General features: G+C 37.3%; 1 protein-coding gene across 6 annotated transcripts in view; it reads left to right on the forward strand.

Annotated features, from left to right (window-relative positions):
- Positions 1 to 14,903, forward strand: part of CACNA2D3 (calcium voltage-gated channel auxiliary subunit alpha2delta 3) — a 467,821-nt gene that overhangs the window by 139,584 nt on the left and 313,334 nt on the right. For all 6 annotated transcript variants that reach the window (XR_005103980.1, XR_005103978.1, XR_005103979.1 and 3 more), the window contains one exon: positions 2,512 to 2,571. Coding sequence is in view for 3 of the 6 variants with exons in the window: in XM_037385921.1 (XP_037241818.1) it covers positions 2,512 to 2,571 (60 nt within the window). In the remaining 3 variants the exon portion in view is untranslated. The remainder of the gene's footprint in view (positions 1 to 2,511; positions 2,572 to 14,903) is intronic.

Raw genomic sequence — 14,903 nt, forward strand, 5'->3', positions numbered from 1 at the left:
ACGAATCAGTACTTTTCATTTCTGAGCTGCCCCCTTTCCAGATGTTTCTGCTATTACACATCTTATGCTTCTCTAGCTATTTCTTACATGGGAGATAAATCTTAGTTTAAATTTACTTCACCAAGGCAAAAATGTAATTGAAATACATTGGGATCAATACAAACTATATAAGAAGCCATGAATTATTTTTCTAGCCCACTAGGTACTAATATCTAGGCACTGGTATCTCATGAAATACTAAATTTTTCTTCTGGTGAGTAAATAAATATTTCAGCATAGAAAGAAAAACTTGTCTCTTCCTGCATTCATTTCTGTATGGAGAATTTTTTTGATCCTTCTTTCATCTCTTTTCCTTTCAAACTCACCAGTCATGATCTTTTGTATTAATGTGCACAGAGTAGTAACACGACTATGTTTTTTTTTATATAAAGGAGTACACACCAGTGGAAAGGCATTGAATTAGAGTAGTTATTTTACATGAAGTGCCTTTTTCATCCTTGAAAAATGAGAGCTACTTTTGTAAACTACTTTTTGTGGGTCACTAACGTGCTCAAGCTGGACCGAGACCATTCAAAAGTTTAAGAACCTGTTTCAGTTGCTGCGAGGCTTCCCCCTCAGAGCAGTTAATTGGCGTTACTTCTTTTTTTAAATCTAAATGCAAAAACAAAACCAATTGTGAGTCACATAAAGGTTTGATAACCTTTCAGATTGCAAGGTCTGCTTTTATAACAATTTACACACTGCAGGAGCAGCAGGAACAGTTCCGCAGAACCTCCCTGCTGTAGTTGGGGTGGGTTTTGATGGCTTCCCCTGGCATGGCCTGTCGCGATGCACTGGGTGCTGTTGGGTTCTTTCACCTGTGTGTGCGTGTGCAGAAGGGAGCTGGTTGCATTGTTCAGTTCTGGTTTGATTTGCCCCGTGTTGGAACAGTTTCAGTTCAATTCCAGTTTAGGTCAATAGGGTTGGCTAGGACCAGCTGGGTTTATGCGGGACAAGCTTTTTAAAGGTGCAACCAGTCAAAATCCAGGGATGTACACACAGAGCACCAGGCTCTGGGCAGGTGGACTTCATCTGCTCGCTCTTGCTTTTCTGTATCAGCCTGGACGTCAGTAGTGTTTCCAGTTTTTAATCAAATATTTGAGATCTGTAGCTCTGCACTAAAATAAAAAAAGTATGAAAAACCTTCTTGCTGGGGCTGCAGGGATGATGCAGGAGGCCGGCAGTGGACTGAGGTTTTGGTGAGGCTTGTGCCTTCCTTAAGCTGTGCGATGAGCCCGAGCTGTGGAGGAAAGGCTGTGACAAGCTGCGGCTTTGCAGACCTCGGGGAACACAAATGCCCCCTTGTAACCAGCGTGGCTTTGCTTGAAACCTTCAGGTTTTCGTTGAACCATTAAATCTGAATTGGCCACCACAAATATTTTTCTTGGTTCGGTTTCCATTATAGTTCAAATGGTATAGCAATCAATATGAATTCTAATTCCATTTAGCTTTATTTCCGAAGACTTGATAAAAGTGCATACGGTTGTGAAAAGCACACGTGTGCAGGGCTGTCAGCTCCATGTAGCGTTACTGAGAGCCGGGAGCTCACTTGCCTCACGAGACAAAATACTTGAAAATATACATCTGTGCCAGTGTCTGATAGATCAAAAAAAAAAATAATTCTGTGACAGGTCATTCTTTAATTGGCTTTGGGTTGTACATATATAAATGTTCGGTATTAAATAAAAATTAAAGTTACTTCCATAGTTAAACCCCTACATGAATTAAATTTTTCAACTAGCTGTGTTTTAGTGCAACCCATTTATATTTTTTTATTTTTCTTTCAGATGATAGTGGTAAGGGAAAACTACTACAGGGAGTTCTGGATATTATTAAGAGGAAAAAAATACTACTGAATTACTGTCATTCAGTAAATATTATTTCTGTAATTGCAGAAAAATCCTGTGATTATGCACCATCTTAAGATTGTATGTACAACACTTCAAATCTGCTGAGTAAACAAACCTAGTCTTGATCTTTCTAACCTTTTCTATTTGATGTGTAATTTAGAAAGTACTCTTTATTTCATTTGCTTGCAAACAAGAGCATTATTAGGAAAGAACTCCTATTTTAATTTTAAGATAGATATGTGAAGGGCTGCTACGTGCAAACTGTGGTCCAATGTGAAAAGCAACATTATTTTGTGTTCTTTCAAAAGTCGCTATTGGAACAGGAGCTGCATGGTGTGGAGCACTAGTGGAAGAAATGACCTTATATATTTATTTATTAGTAGTTGAGCTGTTTTGAGAGTTTGTACCACCAATCATGGATGCTAAGGGTTTGAAAAACTTGGTCTTGTTTTTTTGGTGTTTTTTATCTGGATCATTTGTTTCAATACAAAGTATCATAGCAGATATGTGGTGTAAATGAATTACACAATTCTCAAACAACATCTGTTTTTATACTGGAAGGAACACTTAGATTTAATGATGTTACCCATTATTTCAAATATATGCTTTTTTCTTTTTTCAGCGTCTTGTTGAAGCTGCAGAAGATGCTTACCTGAAACATGAGTTTGATGCGGACTTACAGGTAATTAATAATTACCTTCTTAGATGTTTATCATCAGAGTATGCTACAACAGTTTATACAACAGCTTGCTAGAAGAACTGATGTAGAAAGCCAAGCATGTGAGTAATAGAAAGAAGCTGATTACAGAAAACAGAATTGATGAAGGCCAGCTCAGTATTTTGACAGGTTACGTATTTAGTGCTTGTGTGTTGGGAGGCCAGGCAGGTGGATTATTTTTTTTTTTTTTTTTTTTTTGAGATTTCATTTAAATTCCCTTCATGTATGCTTAGGTCAAGATTTTTTAAACACAATAATTAGCAGCATGTTTCATCGTTGCAGAGTACTGGCAAGGAATTGTTCTTTAGAGCGCTGAATTTGCAGATGGGGTGGGACCCACGGGGATGAGATTAGTATGACCTTGATTTGTGCAAATGGTTTTCGTTTGGATCTGTGTCCATTTTTTTCCTCATACCTAGGAGCCCTTAGAGCCATGCCATTACTCTCTCAAAATGTTGCCTTTAGGAATCGCACAGGAAGGAGAAGCACTGTGGCAGCTCATGGCTAAAAAGGTTTAAAGGAAAAACCTTTGCTTAAATAAGAGACAGAATTAAAAAAAACGGTTAATTTAGAAACCAAGTAATCTAACCTAAAATGGGAGGTGTAACAGAAAGTGTTACTTAATACTTAAACGAGTAAATAGCTCCTTCCCTGTAATATCCTTGGTTTCTTGAATGCCTTCTTAGGTCGAGCTTTCACTTGGTTTCTATCTACATTTAATTCTAAAACCTTCTGTGAATATTTGCCATGTGTCCATTTCAATTTTGAGTTAAGCATTAAGGGAAGCAGAGACTTTTTCCATAGACTTTTTTTCTAAGAAATACACGGATCTCTAAGTTCTATTTTCAGATTTTATCATGATTACTTCCAGTAATCACAAACCATTTTATTTCAATGAAAATATGATGCAAAATACTGATTTCTGTGCATAAATGGGAACAGAAAATAGAGTGAAATTTTCAGAGCTAAGGATAAAAAATCGAGCTCGGGTGGGCTGTGATACTGAGGTCTGTTAGTCCGAGGCGGAGTAAGGATAAAACGAGCACTCTGAAAGTGATAATTCATATTATTGTTGTATTCAATTCATGCTGGCATCTGTATTCAAATGCTTTAGTTCTATTACATTCCAGCTTTGGAGAGGTGTGCTGCCTTTTATTTTTTTGAACTTTAAGCCTTGGAGAAATAGGGAGCTCTTGTCTGAATAAATCAGTGAAAAGGCTTTATAGAAAATTTTTTAGAGGTCCGCAGTAAGTGCTTCTTTACTGCAGGATAGTTCTCACTTTGACAAAGTCCTTCATTTGCTGAGGCTTTGAAGATATTAACACTTTCAGGAAGCCAGTTAAAAGCCATTTGTGCCAGCAGCATTAACAGGACAATCAAATCTTTGTGTAGAGCTCTGTTGTTTATTACTGTCACGGTCCATTAAAGCTAATCAATTGTTAATCTTGGTTTCAGCGACCCCTTTGCAACCCTTGCTGGGTGATTGTTGTTCTTTATCAAAAATCTCGTAATACCATCTGCTATATATAAAATAATAGCCAGAATGATTTGATAGTGTACATCCCGTGGAGGGGGACCGAAGGCTTATATAATATACAATGTATATAATTCTGCTATCAAAGAGGAATTTTTTGGCATTTGTATTGCCTTGGCCGACGTGGAAGACAGGATTAAATGCTTTGAATTAGCGGAATGTGGTACAGCACCAGTCTGCGCTCTTTGTGCTCAGATATTCTGGAAATTCAGAAAGCACATAAAGGAAGTGCTTTTGTGCTTTTTATTAGTCCAACATCACCTTCTATGTCTTGAGGACAGTATAGATAATATTGCGTCGGGACATAAAAATGATATAAGGGAGAAATAAAATTATATTAATATTTTTATTGACTGTGAAAAAATACCAACTTAAAATAAGAACTGTAAGAGTTCATCTTTTCAACTGCTGGTATTCTCTTCAGCAAAGCTGGAATTATATTATTTGGTTAGGCTAGATCTGATCACCTCTGGGCATTTTCCCTAGTAACATTATTAGTTTTGTCCTTAGTTATTCTATAGGTGTTTTAATCGATATACCGTAATGCTGTATAATGGTCTAAGCACCAAGCTATCTATCCCTGAACTGAATCTATTGGCACTGCAAACAAAAACCTTGTAGTTATAAACATAAATAAAATTCTCAGTGAATCAAAAGAGATGAATCAAAATGGGTGATACGATATTTAACTCATCAGCATTACTTATTGCATGTTTGAGTAGTGGCTGAACTAAGAATCGGTGAGAACTGACTTTTAAAGATTTACCCTGCAGTATTTGGGCTTTGCAAGATTATTTTTTCTGTTAGGGTTGTGAACCAAGAGCTGCAGTTTTAGCAAGTTATGAGGAAATAACCTTATAAATGTTACTTACATTCGAACCTTTAACTCAATACAGCATTTTCTCATGTGGTGGGTATAGTTTCAGGTTATTCTGTATTATTAAAGACTTTTTTCAAGTTGTTGTTAAGTGGACTTACTACCTTTAATCATGCCTAATAATGAATGTATTTGGGGATATAAGATAAATTACCATTTGTATTGCTACAGTGAGTATTGTCACAATACTTCCATAGGCTTAAAGAATTGCTTGTCTTGCTTTATATGGGACGCTGTCCTTGTGCTTGCCTTTGCTTAAAATGAACTAATTCCTCCTGATTTTGTGGCTTTAACATGATAAAGAAAACGATATGAGGCCAACTGCCAAGAACAGACCTAGCAAGAGTTTTGGGAGTTATACGTTTAGAAGTGATTCTACAGCCATCTTTTAGTTTTGTTGGCTTAACTGTTTGCCAGAGAAAAATGGGGGGGGGGGGGGTGTGGTGTGGTGGTGGGGTGTTGGTGTTGTGTGTGATGATAAGAGGTTGACACCTCCTGTTTGGAGGTGATTTATGAAAAAAAAAATATTTCAATTCCTTTGCAATTATTCTTGTTAACTGAAATTTGGCCCTCCTGATCATTTACTTCCTTTGTGCTTGGGTAAGTGCTTCCTAAGATGTGAACTGCCTTGTTATGATTCACAGAAGCACCATGGTGGAGTTTGTATTCAGACCCCTGGGAGAGGCTCTGAAGTGGAAAACTCTTCCCTGGAGCTGTCATATAACAAAGAATTTGTTGCATATGCCACTGACATAACCACAGAGGTTTAGAGGCGCTCTCCTCCCACCACATTTCCTCAAACCACTAGAAACTGGGCAGATTTTGTTGTGTTAAGAATACACCCATGTGATATCCAGCTGCTTTCCTTACGCAGTCGCTAGCGAGGTGGTAAAGCCAGCTTAAACTGCAGTCAGGCGTCGGGGGGGCACCTGAGTCCTCTGCGGTATCGGGGTATTTATGTGATTGTACCTGAGCTCTTAGGGTAGAGATGCATAAAGCGTTGTTACCATCTGAACTCTACCATAGTGTTGTATCCTTTCTGGTTTTCAATGATCTCAGGAGGTGGATGCTCAGCAGTGGAACCGGTGCTGGAGTTCTCAGTGAGGCAGTAAAAGTAACTTGTACTTTTTTTTATTTAGAAACTTTTTTTTTTAAAATATTAATTTTAGGATCAATAAATATTTATAATACTTGGTTCCTACCCAGCTTTCATTCTTCTGACCCCAATGACAGGAAGAAGTCATCCAAAAGTACGTTAATACTACTGGTTCATTTGGTGGACAGTTTCATTATACATACATATTTGCAGGGTAGTTCTTTTATTTTGTGTGCATTAATTAAGTTCATTAGTTCACTCGCCTTACATTCCAGCTGAGTTTTCTCTGTGTGTGTGTGATGTGATAGGAAAAAAAGCAAGGTTATTTCTTTTTAATAGAATCAAAGCTAGTGCTTAGTTGATGTCACCTGAATTACTAAATGTTTTCTTTTCTGATTGTCGTAGTTTCACTTTCTCTACAAGATAGGAGAGGTTTGAGTGCCAGTACTTTAAGGTGGTTGACCTTATTTCAGTTTTATGTAAGAAAGCTAGAAGAGGATTAATCAAATAGTTTTTAGGAAAGGATTGCTTTCTTTTAAGAATATGCTTAAATTTAATTTAGTGGGATAAAAAAGGAATAATGGTATAAGGCTGCTTTTCATTATTCATTTTTTTTAGATCTATAACACATGGCTGAGTCTTAAGGAAGAGGTTTTCAAAACTGTTCCAGAGTTAGGTACCTGCCTGCTCGATTTTGCTGGCTGCTAACTCCCAATTGCATTTTGTGTCCTTGAAAAATCTCATCCTTACTCTTAGAGTATATATGTTGGCTATAGAAAAAAATCTTGTGAAATCAGCAGACAGATAGTTATGGATTTTCTGATGGTTTACGTGGTTGAACAATATACTTTTTAAAGTATTTTAGTCATATTTAATGACTTTTGAAAGCCTACAAAAGGTGAGATTTCAAAGGTTTAGGAGAAAGCACAAATAGCAGAGTGCTGGGGAAGAGAATTAGTCCCTAAACATAAACTCTACAGCTTCTGGGCCTAATCCTGCAACTGTTGATGTTACTAGATAGTTAATTGTTGCCTTTCAAAGGGAGCTACCTGACTTTTAGTAATTTTGAAATTCAGCTGCTAGATACAGAGTTTAAATATAGACATAAAAGCATAAATTAAATTGCTGCTGCTGCTACTTTTTAAAAAATTCTGACCTAAATGTTTATGTAGTATGATGATATCATGCAAGAATTTCTAATGATGGATTATTAAATGCTTAGGTATTTAATTAAAATTTAATCAAATAATGGTAATTACATTGATATCAGTTACTGGAAAATGCAAGGACAAAAGATAATTGAGACTAGCTATTCGACGTAATCTTATTAAACTCCTATTATAACATGTGCATTACTTCCATGTTACTATTTCAGAAAAGTCTGTTTGCATATTTATTATCTCGCTAATTTTGAATGAGGCATATGATATCTAGATTTAAAGTCTATTGGCATTGCTATTTTTCTGGCTGCTAGAATCATGTCCACAAGACTGAAGTCAGCTCGTGAAGGGTCCTGAACATTCCTGGCGGAAAGGGAAGTCTGCTGGACTTTCAGCACTCAGAACCAGTGTCTGAAATGACTTTTTGAAAAGTACATTTAAAATAGCAGTGGAGCATCGAAGTTTGTTGTGCTTTGTGGATTATTTATCTAGGCTGCTTACCTCCTAAATCAGAAATCAATTTTTCTAAACTGCCGGCCTGGAGACCTGATGTAAGATCTGACAGCCCAAATTTCTTTTTAGACTTTCTTGGAAATATTTTGCGGAGCTAAGTGCTCTGAGCTGTATTTGGATGAGGTGTGGACAGTGTACCTGTAGCTTGTAATACATCAGGAAGGAGGAGGAGATCCTTACCGAGCACCAATATGAACCGTTACCTTTTCACAGCCCTGTGCAACTCTTCCAAGAAGTAGCTACAAACCCTGGAAACATTATAGTTTATTTGGCTGTAGAATCTGCCTCTGGAGCTCTTCTCTGAGGTGCCTCACACAGAACTTGCTCTCAAAGTGTTCGTCTTTCTGTTCCTCTGACACTTGCGATGCTGTGTCAGGTTCTGCGTGCTTATGTTCATCCTGCTGAAGGTGCGATTTGGGTACAGCCAGCTGTGCTGTAGGAATGCTCTGAAGAAGTCTTTTTGTTACTGAGTCTCCTGGACAGTTCAAAGTTTTCAGTACTAATTGACAGATAAGGACAGTAAGCCTGGAATTCAGAACGTCGTTAAAAACCAACAGCAACAACAAAGCCCCAGACTCTTAAGAACTGAACGGCAGTTCAGTTTAGAGGGCTAAAAAAAAGGAAAAATGGAATAGAAACATGAGTGTCTAGTGAGTGAGTGAACTACAAGGCATAACAGGACACACCTAAATGATAGAAGCATCTGTTAGTCTTTGACTTTAGGTTTTCCTATTGAATTTTTTTTTCTTTCGGAAAATACTATACTTTTTTCTGAAAGAAAAAAATTGCTTCAGCTGTGCCGTTCTTAGTTTAGTAGCATTCTTATTGATTTCTGTGAGCTCAAATTAAGAACTTCTCAACTGCCCTAATACCAGAACTACAACAAATTGATTTCCAGGTTTATAGCTCTAGGGATAAGCCCTTTCAGTGGAGAGCACTTTAGCTTGCCTACTCTTTCCTATTTATTTGCTGAGGAAAACAGAAATTAATGTGGAACTATTGAGACATGAGTGTATTCAAATGTTACTGGTTAAGAGTTCTAGAATTGGTGCACAAGTAAGGTAAGCTTCAGAGGAAGACTTTCACATCACTTTTGCTTTGCATGCATGGCAGGGATGAATTATCAGAAAGAGAACAGACAGAGGAAAAGGGGCCATGCATCTTTGGGGTTATTTAGATCTTCAGGCTTTCAACTGTTTTCTGCTTCTGTGGTAAGTGAACAGAAAGCAAAAAAGCTAGTGATATTCTAGTTCATCTGATGATGATGGTTAACTTCTTTCTTAGCTTTTTCACTTCAGAGTTTTATAGAATTTTTCTGAGGATTGAGTGTTTCAAGACAGTTATGATCAGTGGGTAATTTTCACTACTTTCCCCCTTCCCCACATGTATCTTTCTAAGAATCATTAAGCTCTCTTGCTGCAATCAAATTGAATGTAAATTACTAGAACAATTTTATTTTTATGTCTGTTCATAACTTCTGTTGACAAGGAGTGGGTTTGATAGCTAAGTGCTGAAATGCAGAGTTTGTCTCAGAAGCAGAGCTGCAGGAGATGAGTTTTCAACAAATGCCTAATTTCTTTACTGTGAATAATTGGTTGGCATTTTGGTGCCATTCTGCCCTATAGAAGGGAGCCATCAAGACAGAACAGTAACCCTCCGCCCGTTCAGTAACTGAAGAGTAGCTTTTCTCTCTACGTGGGGCTTGACAGCAAAGGAGCCGGCAGCTGTGGTCTGAATTTCTATGGCAAATAACATGCTCTGCTTCTGAGAAAGTTTGACGTGGAGTTCCAGAGATTCTTTCTTCTGACTGCAGTTGTAGGACTCATCCTTTAGTTACCGTTAACAGGTTAGGCTCATTAAACAACTACCAGAAGCAGTTTCCAGGCAGTTCTGGATTTATTCCTGCCTGCCTTTCTCATGACAGCAATCACTGTCTGAAGCGTGTGAAGCGTGTACTGAAGAACACGCTATAAATTCAGCTCTAGCCATCAAAATATGGAGACTGCAAGTCTGGTGATACCTGATTTAAATAATTAAAGGGATCTGAAACGTAGAATTGTCATAGAACTGTATGACTGAGCAGATAATTTAAATATCCTGAGATTTTTCCTTTTATATTTTTCTGTCCCTTTATTATATTTTCTTGCTACCAGAAGAGAAGGAAATACCTTTCTCATCCCATGAATGTTTTCCACATTTCAAGTTCTCCAATGAAAGACCAAGATATCCCAAAGTTTTTCCTGAGCAAGAAAAACCTTTAGCTCAGGACAACTCATAATCAGGTAGCTGGGGCTATCCGATAGGATATGAGAAACCTGTTCAAGTTGCTTCTCTAGTGAATGTTAAATTATTTATATGATGTGAAGCAACTGCAGCAGAAGAGTTTGTGAGACGCCCAGCTCAGAAAAGCCTGATGGATGGGGCAGTCGTTTCAGATTTCAGAGGCCCTTGTCTGAGTTTCTGTTCTGCTTGATTCAGAGGATGGATCCGAACTGCAGCATGTCTTTTCACCTCTGGCACAATTCTGCAAAAAAGAAATGTGTTTTCCAAAACTAAGAAGAAGCACAGGTCAGGCTAACAGCAATAACAAGATTGAACAGAAAGTATTTACATACATACAATACGTATATACAGTTTTTCCTTTCCCATGCTCAAATCATTAAGTATTTCCAGGTTGCTTTTTTTATGCTCTTTGTAAGCATCTTCTAAGAATTAGAGTCATGTTTAGAAAAGCTGTGGTTCTTGCATATTCACTTAAACTCACAGGTTAGGGTTATAAGTAAAACAAGTTCTCATTAAAATAGCGATAAAACTCTGTGTTTACAACACAGAGTTCTTTTATTGGTTTTGCAAGGGAATTCTTTAACTTACTGCAACAAAACAGATAGCGGAATAAGCCAGTATTGTTCAGGTAAAGGGGTAACGTACCAGGAAAAGCCAGTCAATGAAAACAGGTATGTTCACTTTCAAGTAGAAAAAAAAAAAAAAAAAAAAAAAAAAAAAAGAGACATTATGAGATGAACTTTTAGCAGAAAACCAATAACAATACATAATGCTGCAGCCTTAAAATTAGATTTAGATTTGTAATATCAAGCTGGGAGTAAATGTAAGCTTATGAGAACTTCACTTGAGGCTTCAAAAAAATTTCCTCCTTCAAAATGCCTAGCATTCCTTCCAAAAATGTCCAAACCAGTATAGCTTCTGCCAATGTGATTGCCTTTTCACACAGTCAAAATAGCAGGTGATCCATGCATGCCAGGATTTACAACTGAGAGGTTGGCAACTTTCCCTGCACTTCCAAGCAGGGTGGCCTTTGGGAAGTTGAGCACCTCCTGGATGCCAGGTCCGTTGGGCTGGGCAGGGGTGTAAGAGCAGCCAGGACAGGTTAAATGGAGCAAGGGGAAACTGAGGTTTGTGAAAAGAAGTCTGTGGAGGATGGAGAAGAAAGCAGAAACAATGCAGTAAGAGGTTAGGTGTTGGAAGACTGTAAAGTGCAGGAAGGAGGGCTGGAGAAGGAGGAATAAGGTAGAAAGGCAAAGCTGTTAAGTGTTAATGTCTTTGTGCTTCAAGAGTACTGACAGTAATCTCTTTGCAAGTCTCTGTAAAACCATTACCTTCACTTTACAGTGAGCCAAAATGGAGAAACGGAGAAAACATTTTCAGCTACTTCAAAAAAAAAAAAAAAAAAAAAAAGGCAAACCCCTCTGTCCTCCATCTTCTGTGTCAAGTTAGGCAATTGTAAACAGTAAGAAGCTGCCTGACCTAAGCTGTGTTATAAAACAAAAGAAACATTCAGAGAATAAGGGTAACGGTCAAATACCATTTCAAAATGGGTTTCAGAGAAGTTTGGCAAAACAAATGTGTGCAGGGAGTGAGGGAGGACGGCTGCACAGTAGATGAAGAAAAATATCACAATGCTATTGAAAAACATATGCTCCTGGAGATTGCCATAAACCTCAGAGAAACTCATCATTGTCAGAGCAGACAGAGAAGATGTGTTTAAAAACATGTCTTTAGTAGGCATTTATAGGACTATCAATGTCCAATTCTAACTAACCAAGAAAACAGCTGAAGAGCCATGAAAAAGGAGAAATGACCGCGGATGAAAGAGTTGCTAATGCTTAATGTTTGGCATACTGGTGATAGCAAACAGGAGTTTGAGATAAAAAAATCACATCATAGTGGACAGTTGTTTGACTTGTTGAGAATTGTGGCCTAGAAAATAGTAATCATCCTTCTCAGGAAAAAGGAGAGCTTGTTACCTTCTGAAAATGCTTTCTAATTAGCTTTTCACTCTCTGCTGCAGCAAAGGTCAGCTACTGAGTGCCTTGAGCTCCGAGCCCTGTGCCTTGGCCTGGCCAGCAGCAGCCCTGTGCCCGGCACTGAGCCCCTGCACGCTGGCAGGCAGGTTGACTTGGACACCTCTTTAGTCCTGTCAAGACCTTGGTGAATGTTTTAACAAAACGACTTTCCTTGCCTTAAGTGATGCCAAAGGCAAGTCACACTTCTGAGGATTTTGATGCTATCAAGATTAATTTTGAAAAATGCTGCTCCGGCTTAAGTTTCTTTTATCTGTGGATATTCAATACGTATCAGACAGCAGGAGGAGGAGGTGCTGTACAGAGATCATTGCTTTCTGGTTTGTTAAGACTACTTCTATATCCCAGTGATACACAGTGCACAGTCTGTCACCAAAGCTGTGCGTTTGAGATGTGCGTTTTGCCAGAATCACATGCTTTCTGAACTGTCTGGAAAGTATATTTTAAAGATTTTATTTGAAACATTATTTAATTCTGCATGTACTTGTACGTATTTTGTATCTACACTTTGTTTCTGGTATGTTGAAAGAACAAGGTGCTTGAGGTGCTTAGAGGAGCAGGCAGTGCTGGAGTTAATGTTTTTATTTATAAGGCTCATTGGTCAATGATACTGAGCTCTCCTCCAGGAAAAAAAAAAAAGGTCCTTAATTCACTCTTGCAAAATTCAATGCCCTATTGTTCTCACTTTTCTGAAGTCACTGTTTATAACATTGCTCTCCTTTCCCCTCTGAGGAATAATATAATTTATTGGAGCAGTTCATTCATAGTCTATGTGATATCTATCTTTTGGGACAGAGATACCTTTTGCATGATGTACACACTGTTAGCTTCAAACTCTTCCTGTTTGCTTTATGTGAAAGGGTTTGTAATCAGGAATATTTATGCATCCTGGTACCCAATTGTGCTGTGCTTGCTGTTTTCTGCTCTTCGTAGAAAATTAAACTTTTTTTTTCTTCTTGGCTCACACCTACCTGAAAAGCAAAAGATTTTCGTATATTACCCTATGGATTTATGATTACTAGGCAGATAGCCAGTAATAAGCAGCGATATCTGATACTACAGCCCAGACATTCTCCACTTTTTTCCACCTTTTTCCTATTATCTTTAGGTTTAATAATCTATAAATGGGAGAAATAAATGGCAGACCATCTTTTCTCTGTGCTTTTTTTTTTTTATTTGGAGGTGCTTGGTGATGAGATTAAGTTAAAAGTCATATATTTTTCCAACCTGGTATTTAGGAATAGGCAAATTATTGAAAAGGGTGGAAGTAATCTAGGTTTATTCATTTTTTTGGGGGGAGAGCAGATTTTTTGCTACACAACAATAATTTTAAATGGGAATAACAGTATTATAGATAAAGATTTAATGAATATATATGAGAAAGGCAAGATAGAAGTCACGAAGCAGTTCATAGCTTTAGATGAGGTCACATGTCTGACTTGTGTCATAGGAAAGCGAGTAAATCATAGATGATCATAGTGGAAATATTTCCAGGGTATTGTACATACTTGTTATTGTAGGAAAAAAGTAACTTTTTTGCCTTTAGGCTTTTAAGAAAGATATTGAGTGAAAACCAGCTACTTTCGTACCTTAACATTTCAATTGTGCGTGTATTGTTTCTTTCTTTCTGAATCTCACATAATTGCTGACTACAAAATTAAAATACCAAGCTCATTATTTCAGTCCTAAGACACAACTTGCTTTAGACTTATCCTTTGTCTGTAATTGTAGTGTCTGTGTGTTGAGCTTCATTAACTTGAAACAGAAGGAGCCCCCACTTTTGTGTTGAAGTTAATTAAAGCTGGTTGTGATTATTGTCTGAAAATTTTCTGGGTTCAAGTAGGTTATTTTGCCTCTGCCTCTATTTTCACGCATCATTTCATCAATCATGTGGTTGGTCGGTTCATAACATACAGGATTTTTCTGAATTCAGTGAGCTATGGGGAATTTTTTATCATAAAAATAGACTTGCATATTTGTTTAATGGTTACTTGAAAACTCCTGCTTGTGAAGTAGTCACTGTGATTTTAAAACATTTTTTTTTTAATTATTTGGAAAAATAAAAGCAATTCTTTTTCCACAAATAACAGGTAATAGCACAAAACCCAATAGATAGATCAATGTCAAAGGCCACAGTTAATGAATTTCAGGTCTTTTTAATATAAAAATTAAAAATTTCAAAATATGGCAAATCTATGCTGATGTGTACAGGCTTCAGACTTAGAAGTACAGTCTTCTAAGCTATACACCATATACTAGTACAATGTTGACCATGACTGATAGTATGAAATAATTATGCACATTTTTATGAATTTATAGTTTAGTATCTATGTTTTAGTAGTTTTGTTCAAAGTTCTGCATTTCAAATTTAGGTATGTAGCCTAATGCGCATATCTTATTACTGGTTTTGAGGGTCATATGGTGGGAGATGTTCTGCTTAAAAAAAGCCAAACAAAACCCTCCAAAAAACCAACAAAAAACCCTCCTGGTGACAGACCATGTCTAAGATCAGGCCCAGGGGTATTGCAACGAAGTGCAATGGATAAATAGATGAAATAAAACTTAGAGGATGTACTTGCCTATGGGGAAAAGCTTGGAAAAAGTGATGGCATGTTCCTTGAAAAATCATAGAAGCCAAGTTTAAATAAGTGTTTTGTTTGTGGTATGATAAAAAAAAGCCACATTACAATAACAGTAATTGGATTTAATGTTACATTTTATGTGTTTCATATTTAAACTTAACAGTTATATAGTTAAAGGTTTTGGACTTTTCCATTCAGATGTAAAAGAAAGGACT

The sequence above is a fragment of the Falco rusticolus genome, chromosome 4 (genome assembly GCF_015220075.1).
Source record: "Falco rusticolus isolate bFalRus1 chromosome 4, bFalRus1.pri, whole genome shotgun sequence".
NCBI classification, from domain to species: domain Eukaryota; kingdom Metazoa; phylum Chordata; class Aves; order Falconiformes; family Falconidae; genus Falco; species Falco rusticolus.